Genomic DNA, 12,629 nt, shown 5'->3' with positions numbered 1-12,629 from the left:
AAAAGTCTGCCACATTTTATTTATTTATTTATTTCACAACAGACTTAATGCCCAGTTATAGTGCCGTGTATAAATTATCTAACATACACTATTATACATACACAAATATACGTCGTTTAATTCTGCATAAGTTATTGCCTGACAATTGTTTTGAACTTGTTTTCATATCAGCAACTGCGAAGATGTTGCTTTGGGCAAGTACTGAGAGGGTTCTGGCGCACTAGCTCCTCCACTTCCATTACACCACGCCTAAGATACTGCTACACTAATAACGCTTCCATTTCTTTGCTCACTACTCCAGTTCAAAATTCAATACATCTTCATTACTATAAAAATTATTAACGAATATGTGGTAATGTAGTGAGAGAATCACTTTGTCCTTGAGATGAACATTACACAATACATATACAGTTTAATTTTATGTGAACTACATTACTCCCAGCAGTGGATTCTACTATAGGGTAATTGTGTAATGACTACTACGACTTTATTAAAATCCTTGGCCCTTGTACATTAATTTTCCATTTGAACGCCAGTAATAACAATTAAGCCATACTTCGCAAGTCAAAAAGCAAGTGTTATCTGATTTGCTCTTCTGATTCTTCAAGGGAAGAAATCAACCTTCTTCTGGAGCAACAAGAGAAATTAACGTCAAGAGGAGAAAGGGGGAAGAGCCAACTTATCTTTGATTTCAGCACAAGTTTATTTGAGGACTATAGCGCAATGGAAGTTTACGGAACTTTTAACATGGTTGAGAAAAAAATGTGTTTATTCTTCTGCTCTGAAGATATATATATTTCGTAGAGGAATGACTGTTATTTCTTATAACGTTTTCCACTCTATTTGCATTCTTTTCATACTCAGAGCTTTTCACTTATCAATTTTATCGTTGCATCTGATTTTTTATTTTGAGTCTTAATACTAACGGACAGCAAATTCTTCATAACGACGGAATTATACAAACCAGTTGATAACTACTTCAGAACTCTTTGTTTTGTACGTGATGTGGAAACCAAGTAATAGGATTGTCGTCAAGATTTGTTCGAATCAGCTAGATATGACAAAGACAGTTTTCTGAAATCATTTCCACTAATATTTTTATTTAATTGAGATGTCTATCATACTTCAATATTTGATAATAAATAACAAATAAGCAATAATAATAACAATAGTTTTGTTTTGCATGTATCTGATCTAAACATCGTCATTATTAATATAAGGAATTTTACAAAGATTTTGGTGTTGGGTATTGAAGATGGAAATCGGCATGTCGCACAGAAAATGTTTTGTGAATTTGGCATCAACCAAGTAGAGGAGAAAGAAGAAATGAGTTAGTTAATAATGTTGTCACCGTCGTTATGTTTTCAGTTGAAATTGTTCTCAATTTATATTCTTACTTAAGGTGTATTTAGTTTTTGAATTAGAGAGATAAATTATTGTAAATATGTTGTGATATGTGTATTAATGTACGGTACCCTTGAAGATTAAACGTTCCGCCCCTTGTGGTACTTTAAATTATAACATAACAACAACTGGTGACGAGAATCTTAGAACCCACATCAATTTCCAAAGAATGGGGGAGAATGAAGTATCCAGACTCCACATAAGAAGGGAAGCTGAAAGTGAATCCAAAGATATGGACACGAATGGAACCAATCCCCAAAGAAGAATGGAAGCTACTTGCAGAGTAGAGGTTCCACAGAAGAAGGGAAGTAGACTGAAAAGTGCAGGTTCCAAAGAAGAAAGGAAGTCGACTGCAAAGTACAGTTCTACAGGAGAATGAAAGCTCACTGCAGAGTGCAGGCTCCATGCTCCACATAAGAAGGAAATTCGACTGCAGAGTGCAGGCTCCAAAGAAGACGAGACGCCAACTGCAGAGGATAGGCTTCACAGAAGAAGGAAGTCGACTGCAGAGTGCAGGCTTCAAAAAGAGGAAGGACGTTAACTGAAGAGTGCTGACTCTAAAGAAGAAGGAAGCCGATTTCAATTTACTCGAAAAGAAAGAAGTATATGATGAACACTAGCTCCAAATGAAAGTACAATTGTAAAAGAGTTAGTTTAAGAAAAGAGTAGAAGAATGTTGTTGTAGATGGAAAATGACATATTGCGAAGAAAATGTTTCGTGAATTTGGCAGAAACCAAATATAAGAAAAAGAAGAAATGAGTTAGTAAAAATGTTGTCACCGTCGTTGTTTTGAGATTGAAATTGTTCTCAATTTATATTCTTATGTAAGTTGTATTTAGATTTTTTATTAGAGAGAGAAATTATTATAAATAAGTTGTGATATGTATATTAAGTACAGTTTAGGTTAAGATTAAGCGTTTCACCTTTTGTGGTACTTAAATTTATAACATAACACATAGAGAATATAAGGGAGTATCAAGTTGAATCTCCGGGATGTTAGAAAACTTGTCAGATATTTTGTTGCACTCTCGAGTAATTTATTGTTAAAAATGTGAGACTGCTATTCTCAAATTAGCAAATTAACAGCATATCTTTTGTGGCAGTTATATTTCAGATGATATTGACAGCCTTTAAAGTTTAATTTATAATTACGAAATGAGTAATTTAATGAAAAAGAAAAAAAGAAAACAATGGTTAGATAAAAACATATTTTCTGTATCTTATTTAGATTATTGTTAATGAAAAGAAAACTATAATAAATGAAATGATATGAGTGGATTTGGTTTTTGTGGGCCATGTACAAACACTTAATTATGTATTTGTTTTAAATGTTGTAATTTATTGTAAGAGAGATTACGAATGCTTCGAAAAGTTCTTGTGTATATTAATCTTTAACTTGTGGTCAAACTTTTGTAGATAGAAATGGAGTATGCTCATTCTATAGGATTCCTTCTCACAGGCTGGTATTTGCCTAAGCAAATTCACAGTCATTGGAATATTCAAATTCTCAGGATAACACTTGTAAAATATTGTAATTATTTCGAACTTATTCTGTAGTTCTAACAAAAAAAAATAATTAATTTAGTGCAGTATACTATAATTAAGGTATGATATGAAATGTGAACGTGAAATAAAAGCAGCGATAGCAATGACGAAAGAAGCCTTTAGGAGGAAGAAAAACCTATTTTGTGAGGCTTTGAATAAAGAGTTGAGAAAAAGACTCATAAAATGCTTCATGTATGAGCATTGTACTGTATGGGTCAGAAACATGACTGGAAGCTTTCGAAATGTGGGCGTGGAAAAGAATGGAGAGAATTAGCTGGGTCAAGCGGAAAATGAATGAGAGGGTGTTAGAAATGGCTGACGGAAAAGAACAATTTTAGATATTATTAAGAAGAGGAAGAGAAACTAGTTGAACATTGGCTAAGAAGGAACTGTATCATGAGGGACGTGCGAGATGGTATGGTGGCAGGAAGGAGAGGGAGGGGCGAAGGAGACGACAATTAATGGACGATATCAAAACATAAAAATCGTACGTAAAGACGAAGAGGTTAGCGGAAGACAGTGGTGCATGGAAGCTTCTCAGTTGCAGCAAGTGACCTGCCAACAGGCTCGCTCCAAGAGAGAGGGAAAGAAAATCGAAAGCTAGGTGGCTAAGAAGTCTACAGGAATCAGTCGAAAGTAGATAAGATGATTAGTAAGTTTTGAAGTTGTCTCTGTTCTGTTTGAATTTTCATCTTCTTTTTCTCCCTCTCCTACAGTCCATAGTGTTTGACTGTAGCGATGAATAAAATAGAAATTGTACTCTTACCTCTGGGTGTCCTAGTATCTGGCAATGTGAGCCAAAGGGGAACAATAATTGGAGCTACAAGGACATAGGTAATCCGTTTCCTCGTAGTGTCTGGCCACGACATATCCAACGGTTCGTTGGTGTCTTCGTCCAACGCCGGCGCCTAGAAAGCGAATCAGAAAAGATCATATTAACAAAATAGTTATTCAAGTAGAAAGATAATGAGAATATTGTGTTTGTCTTATATTTCCACATAATATATTTTGAAAGTATATTGGCAAGTTTCTATTATTTTTTTTAGCATTGTATAATACAGAGAGTTGTTTGATATTTTATTGTTACTGTATTTATTGTTTTTGTACAATTCAACACGAATAATCTGACGGGTTAGTTAGTGGCTAGTTTAGCGTCGCTTTTCAGCAATGAGACTAAGACTTGAACCTAATGTTTAACCATCGAAATGCGTTTATGATTTCTCACCGGGAATCGCAGAGAAGAATGGAGGCTATAGGAAGTTACCATTTGAAGCAAAAATAAATTAACAAACTTGAAAATGGAGAAAGTTATTGTTAAATGGTACTTTCAAGGCAGGGGTAAAAGTGGATCTGAAAAGGTAGGGGGACGCATGACGTCAAGCCGTCCCCCGTGCCCAGTAGCGTAGCCAGGATGTGTGTTTGAGGGGGGGGGAAAGTTCTGTTATAGGCACATATAGAAAAATTACAAACAAAAAAATATATAAACATAAAAATATATAATAAATTGCAAACATCAAAGTACCAAAGTATATTGTCGGACCTCTTTGAGGAGGGCGGCCCCTCCAGCCCCCCTTCCCTACGCCACTGCCCGTGCCTATCTTTGCCCATTGTATTTTTTTAGAAAGCGGTGGGACGCCATAGATGCATTCCCCCGCACTTTAACCCCTGTTTCGATGTGAAAAATAATTTGATAATTGAGTACATACTGAGTTAATACGGAGTTCAACAGTTAGTCGGTGCAAACAATTCATGTAGGTTTTGAAGAAATAATATTAGGTAGTTATTACTGTAGAAGATATATATTAATATTAATTTGAAGTTGTATATTAATTTGAAGTTATTGAATGTACAGAATTTTACAAAGAGTAGAAGTTTATGAAAGCCTAAAATTGTGTATAGACTTTAGGTGATATTGCAAGGAAAATTAAAAAGGTTTAACCGAAGGATCTTTTATATCTTCTTTTTAACCTAATCATGATTTTCTCTCTAGTCTCGTGAAATATCTTTTCCGTAATTGATCTGACAATTCGTATTTCCTTGTCACATCATACGTGGGTCGTGAAACTGACATTACTCAACTTATTTTTCCTCCTTTTTCATTTCCTTTATATTGTCTATATAGTCAATGAAAAGGTTTGACAGGTCAAATAAAAGGTGTAACTTTAAATTTTTTTTACAGGTAATCTACAAACATGTAATTTATCCTATATACTCAATACAACAACGTATCTTTAAAACAGTGGTTTTGTATTTTACATTTAGACACACACACACACACACACATATATATATATATATACATATATATATATATATATATATATATATATATATATATATATATATATATATATATATATATATATATATATATATACATGTATATGTATACACATGTATATATATACACATTTCATATTACGTCTTTCAAATAATAATAAGTATCCATTCTACATTTCGTCACTCAACTTTCATATTTCCAACGTATGTAATATTCGGACATTTTCCTCAATTCTTAAAATTGACTTGCATTAAATTTGGCTTTTCCGTCTTTTGTACTATAACTCATAACAACAGAGAAGTAGACAGGGAACACGACAGTTATATAACTTTTTTTTTTTTTACCTATACAACTTCGTATCTACATATGAAAATAGGAATCCGACCTTAAACGAGTCATTTTTCTTCTTTACATGATAATGGTGAGGCTTCTTTCGTTTCCATAGAACAGCTATTTCCCGCTGAATGGTAGAAAACTCATGATGCCAGTCGCTTTCCATTCCTAACCTCACATATTTCATCTCAAATGGTGCAATGTAGAACTTATAAAAGACCTGAACACGACGAAAGAGAAGAGTGAAAGAGAGAGAAAAAAGTGCTAATATGAAGAAGCAATGTGGTGTGAAACTGCTACTGACCACAAGGTTTAATACCAGTAATTTTAAGGCATTGTTTTTGTTCACGGTATATTTTTCTGACATATCTAGCGTAGTTATGAAACAAAATAACCTAAGGGAGTGAAGAAAAAAACGACGAGAGAAAAAGGTACAATTTTTCTAATGAAACAGAGATGAAGTGATGTTTGCATACAGTTTCATTATGGTACATAAAATCCAAATGTGTTTTGTTTAAAGAAATTAAGTGTACTTGTTTTCAGAAATTTATGAATTGAGATTTTGAGAATTGTTTCAAATCTAAAGCAAATAGAGCAGGCTAGTATTTTTTTTTATTAGAATGATAACGTGTAAGCGTCATGCACTAACGTGTTTGGGACTCACTATGTAAACAATACAATTACGAAAACAGCAAGTTAGCCAAGTCAGCAAAAAATTACATCAAAATTCGTTAAGGATTAAATCCTCCTGATATGCTTTAAGCTATTTGAATATTTTGTATTTATACTCATTAATTTTGAGTAAGAACCCAAACTCTAACCATTTATAGTGTGCATAATGAAGGTAATATATGTAGGCCGAAATTTTAATACAAGTTACTAACATAAGATTTTGGCTTGACCAGGCTTTAGAATTTTGTTTATAATTATGGATTATATTCAAAGCTAGAATCAGCAAACAAATCAGCATACAAATCATTAATTTTATATTCAATTTATATGATGCATTAGAAAGCTATCACTTAAGTATATTTTCTGCAAATACCTACTGTATTCCTTACTTTCTTTATTTTGGTTGTCTGGCGTATAAATTTATGGGGCAGATGAACGAAGTGCTTTAATCAGCAAAAAGCTAAAACTATTTTTTTTTTTTGACAGTTTATATCTCGAGAGACGATTTCTTTTCTTTTCTTTCTTTCTTTACTTTGACTTTTTTCTTATTTGTCCAAATCAATTCTGTATATTTCTTCATATATTCTATTTTAATTCTAATTTTCCGGCTTTTTCATAGCTATACTCTCTGCATTATTGTTCATATTCTTTAGTTCGTTCTAACGCCTTTAAAGAAAAGTATTAATTGAAGCTGACTTGGACTATTTGCCATTCTTGTCATTTTACTGTGTTGTTTATATGGGAGCCAGCAAGAAAAGGTCTCTGACAGCTCGTAGTGACGTTGCCACTACTCACGTGTCAAAGCTTTTGTCGGTGCATCTCTAATGGCAATTTAATTAATGGTGTAAGACAAACTGACTGTGGTTGGTGACACTAGTACCAAAGTAGGAGCTGCATGTGGTAAGAAACGTCAGAGACCATCTCTTGTTGGTCCTGCTATAGGTACTTAACAAACTTTTAATTTTAACCTTTCTGAATTGAAATTTGGGCTTTCAGTTTCTTTCCGTCTCACTTTACTGAGACTTAATCAAAGAATTTTGAGGAATAGTATGGCGATCACAATAACTTCATGCCCTTTTCACATGCACCACACGGTACCAATAATATTATGTTATATTCTTTTAAAATAAAACTCGAAAAGAAGTATCTATTTCGAAAATGAACATCAGGAACAAAGATAATAAAAATGTATTTAGATTTTCCAAAGATTTCTTCTATAGATATGGATATTACAGCTTTGTATAAAAATTTACCTTATATATATATATATAAAATTTCAACTAAATATTCATTTTTTTTTCGATTAGTAATTATGTTGAGCTTGTATTGAGTAAGTGCTTACGAGTCATGACCAATGAGACCAATTAGTCATTTACAAATATTGTTACAAGCATTATTTCCGTACTCTTTTCTATTAGAACTAAGACATCAGAAGTGAAACTTTCTAATATTACTTCGTATAATGAAAATATATGTAGCTTGCAACACGTAAGATGTGTGTAATAGTTAATATTGAGGGTGCGTGTGTACCTCCTGGCCATTGTTACTTTGGTGTGTTAGGTGATTGTCTGTAGTAGATCAGGCAGGATAGAATGGAGGAAAGTGTTGAAGCGGGCAGATAGTGGGGATGTAAAATGGAGAACACTGAGTTTTACAGATGCCAAATTATTGGTGCACAGTTAATTGGCGTAAGTGCATCTGAGGGATCCAGTGTGTTGGGTGCATCGCGAGGAAGAGTCCAAAATGAAGATGGCTTACAAAACTAATAACAAAACAACATTGGTGAAGAACAATGGTGAATGGAGTCTCAGTGACAGGGATCACCGAGTATTGAAGACGATTGTCAGCACGAACCATAGAATGCATGAAGCAAATGTGACTGGGAAACTCAATCAGTACCTGTAACATATCACAGAACCGACGTCAGTTGCATAATCTGAATATCCGTGGTTGGGTTGCAAGTTTTAAACTGTTGATAACCACCAACACTTTATCCTAAACAAAATGGTGTCGAGAACGTTAAAGATGGACCACTGATAATAGAAAATGCTTAATATGGTCTGATGGGCCATATTTCATCTTATTTTGAACAACAGATATGTCAGGCGCCCAAAGAAGCTTATGCTCCCAACTGTCTTCTTCCTACCATGAAACATGGCTGTTGCTCTGTGATATTGTAGACTACAATTTTCTGCTATTTCGTAGATCCTATGATTACGCTCACAGGAGAAATTACTTCTAGTGATTATCTGATATTTCAGGTGACCACGTGCGTCCTATAATCATGATGCTTCTGACTAATGGTACAATTTCCCAAGATGACAATGCAGCAATTCAGTCTACTGTAGTTGTTGAGGCGCTGTTTCATGAATATCAAGCTAAACTAAAGGATGAGTTATAAGTTTTGCAATATTCTGGTACCTGTATTTATTACAGAGCAATGAAAGCAGTTTAACATTGAAAGTATATCTCCTCATGCTGGATTTTCTGCAGCCACCTTTCTACTAGCTTCTCCATTCTACGTCGATATCACGTCTTGTCCTTAGAGGTAATGACCTCATATTGGTTGATAAAGTATAGTGATTTCGGGAAGTGTCTCATGGACCGAAGAGGCAAGGTCAGGCCTATATTCTAATGTGGCATCAACTCAATGTCATCAAGTTTCTAAATTTTTGGTGTGTTTTCCAAGCCGAGTGTGGTTTTGAGTGATCCTATTGCAAAAGAGAGCACTTTAGGTTCACCAATGCAGGTTATTTTTGGCGTAGTGTATTATACATCTGTTCCAAATGTTCGTAATAAGGTCGGCAATGATCATACGGCAGTTAGAAATGAATTCGAAGTGAATTACCCCCTCGTAGTTCCACCACACACAGAGTACGTCTTTAAGCTCGAAACGATACTGTTTGACGACCGGTTCTGGAAGTTGGTCCTTGCTCAACTACTGTTTTTGCACATTTAGATTTCGGAAAAATATCTACCTTTCGTCACATGTTCTAATCCACTTCAGGAAACGTACATCACATGGCTTTTGCAACAGTTGTCGGCACACATCTACTCTCCTCTGGATCTGAGCTGGGGTCAATTTATGTGGCGCAATGCACCAGTTGCTGATAGTTTTTTTCTAGTTCGTGAAGAACCACATCAGACTGGGACATGCCAAGTTAGTTTGATAATCGTCGAGTGCTGGTGGATAGATTTTCCTCAATGGCGTATCATATGACCTGAGTATCTGTTATCCTGGAGCGACTGGATCTTGATTGAACTTCGACATTTTTACAAGCTGCACGAAATTTCTAGAACCAACGAGTTACTGTGCTTTTTTTTGGTCCACTGTACTTTCCCCTTTCGTATGACAAATGCTTTGGGTTACTGTCACAGCGTTATGTCCGAGTTCGAACGCATATAATAACAGTTCACGTATCAGATGTTGTTGAGCGCTCATCGTCACTGCCGCTAAAAATGGACTGAAGATACTGACGGAATGACGGTCTCCGTGTTAAATAGTCCTCTTGGTCCAGTTTGATCTTGTATTTAGTTTCTATCACAGCGTATACTCGCGCCTGCTGTTTGGGTTGTGGAAATATTGCAAGACTTATGACTCAGCTTTGTATAACACCTCTCTTGACCCAACCCCCAGACTTCAACATAATTGAATCCCTGGAGCTCAGAATCCGGAACAGATATCCTTCGAACTGAGCGCTTCACTACGTGAGTAATAGTGCAGCACTTCTCTCAAAACCATTTGTGACATATAAGCCTCAATTCTAAGACGAATCAGAACTGTTGTGCAGGCTAATGCTGTACTCATGCTGTATTAAGTAGGTAAGTTGCATTTTTAATGTGTTTTCATTATTTTCACAACTATTTATAAATGTAGCAAAATATATCAAGTCAATGAGCAATATATTAAGTATAGAAAATAATTCACCTTGCATCTGGTGCTATTGTATTTCTGTTAAAACTTAGTGCATTCTATATTTTGGCCCACTCTGGTGCCATGGGCGTGAACACTCCTACCGCAAACTGGAAGAAAGTATTGTGACATAGGAAGATTCGTCTTGTTAAAGATACTTTAACTTCTCAGTAACCTCTTTCATTGTACACAATTTTTCCTTATAATATTTTTTTTTCTGTTCATGTATGTACAAAACTTGTTTGTGGATGTTAAAATTATATTAATGTCTTTCCGTTATAGAAACGTTACTGTGTAAACTACAGGAGATTGTTGTGTAGACCACTGTAGTCAGACGATGGTGATACGGGACTTTTTTTCAAATTACATAACATTATTTTTCATATGTACAAAATGAAGAATAAATTTATATTTTTTCGTAAATTAGTCTTTTGTTTAGTGCTTGCTAATGCAGTTGCATCAGTGATCTAAATTTTCCCCGTCTATGTTAAGATTTGGATTTTTTATCTTAATGAAAAATGATTCAAATATATTTCTTACAATCATAACATAGATGGAGAAACTTAGATCACTGACAGAATTGCATTATCAAGAACTAAATGTAAGACTAATTCAGAAAAAAATATAATTTTATTCTTCACTTTGTACATAAAATAGTGTTCTGTAATTTGTAAACAGTATCATATCACCATCGTCTGTCTACAGTGATCTGCACACAACAAACACCTGTACTAATATAATTTTAATATCCATCAACAAGTTTTGTACATGCATGAACAGAAAAAAAAATCTGACTTATTATAAGGAAAAAGAGTGCATACAGTGAAAGAAGTTAAAGTATCTCTAATAAGACGAATCTTCCTTCGAATTCTATTTTCACACCTAAAGTGAATGGACGTAGTTCAAACCTTTAAGTGTTAAATATTTATACTCTGTTTTCTTTATTACAGAACCAAAAACTACATTATGTCACAATAATTTCTTCCAGTTTGTAGCAGAAGTGGTCGCATCCATGGCCTCAGCACGAGCCTAAATATAGAATAGGTCGAAGTTTCAACAAAAATACTATAGCACTGAACGTACGATAAACTGTTTTCTATATTTAAATACGCATTCTATAGCATCTTCAAGTTGTTAAATATATGAAGTACTTGCTTGGGGGAATCAGAACAAGTCATTGCATCATATCGTCATTAGTAATATTGATCTTTTGTTATACCATGTCTAGTGTCGTGCACCTGAAGAAACACTAACAAATTGTACTTAAAGTTTTAGATTATCAATTGATCCCACTTTGAGGAAAAGAAGAAAGTAGTGTTAATTATGCAAAACAATAGAGAGATAGTCATACACTTTGTTAGTCTAGTCGCTGCGTTCTCTTGTCTAGTCACATGACAGAAAATGTAAACAAACATATCAGCAGAAAGAGAGAAAAAGTGGCTATTTATAACAACAAACTGTGTTATCTCTGTCTTTTTTCCTATTTATTCTCTATCTTTTTTGCATTTTCTCCATCTCCCTCTCTATCTTTTCTGTGCTTTGAAGACAATATATTGATGATCGAAAGCTAATGATCGATGATGATGATGATTATGTGCTTCATTCTCACAAGAACGATATACAATAATATTTCTTTCCTTTTATCCGCAATAAAGTTTTTATTTTTTTTTTAAATTTTAAGTACGTGCTTATGTCGCTACTTTTTTCTACTTCTTTAGGTATGAAAGATAAAATGCGGATTTATACAGCGTTTCATTCAGAATCAATAAGAGGAGAAAATGTCTTCCGATCAGAATCTATAACTAAAAATAAATAAATAAATAAATAAATAATTAAATAAATAAACTGGATTATTAAAAAATTGCTTTCATTCCGTCCTGCTGTTCAAAAGATTCAGTTTATGTTTTGGTTTTTGGACCTGAACAATAACTTCTGAGGATTAAATCAATACTGTGTGTTTTAAATACTTTAGTATATTGAATGCGTTTCTGAATACACTTTTTCTTTTTAAACAGTAAACTGTAGAAGATTGTGAAGTGAGAGTTTTTGTTCTTAATAGAATATTTATGAACGTTAATAAGTTTAATAGGAATTTCTATCTTGTTCAATTGTGTATTGATAGTAAGGTAATTTTAGTTATGTTTTGGTTTGTGTCACAAAAATACGATGTTCTTAAAGAGCTCAAGCCTGAAAGTCCTGAAAAACTGTGAGAATTAAGGTAGCAATGTCATAACAAATACCCGACTGAACTCAACATTCCAGTTATGATTAAGTACTCGACTTAATTTAAAGAATGTTGAGATTATGATTTTGATACAGTGAAAGTAGTGGAAGTTTAGAAATTACTATAGCATTTGGTGATACTACTGTTTGCAAAGAGCCAGATGGTTTGTTAGCTAGGGATTAAGTGTGATTAGCGTATCAGTTCTAATCACCGCTATTTCTGATTTTCTAGGTTGAAGCTCAGTTTCTTGACATTT

The 12,629-nt window shown here is 34.0% G+C and overlaps 1 protein-coding gene across 3 annotated transcripts in view; it reads right to left on the bottom strand.

The window, feature by feature from the left end:
* The window catches only part of Nckx30C (solute carrier family 24 member Nckx30C), a 524,219-nt gene that overhangs the window by 28,321 nt on the left and 483,269 nt on the right, over positions 1-12,629 (bottom strand). For all 3 annotated transcript variants that reach the window (XM_081748623.1, XM_081748624.1, XM_081748625.1), the window contains one exon: positions 3,717-3,858. In XM_081748623.1, coding sequence (XP_081604749.1) covers positions 3,717-3,858 — 142 coding nt within the window. The remainder of the gene's footprint in view (positions 1-3,716; positions 3,859-12,629) is intronic.

This window comes from Thermobia domestica, chromosome 2 (assembly GCF_964235325.1).
Source record: "Thermobia domestica chromosome 2, izTheDome1.hap1.1, whole genome shotgun sequence".
Lineage (NCBI taxonomy): Eukaryota > Metazoa > Arthropoda > Insecta > Zygentoma > Lepismatidae > Thermobia > Thermobia domestica.
The sequence above is the reverse complement of the archived record's forward strand: the minus strand, read 5'-3'. Positions and strand labels throughout refer to the sequence as shown.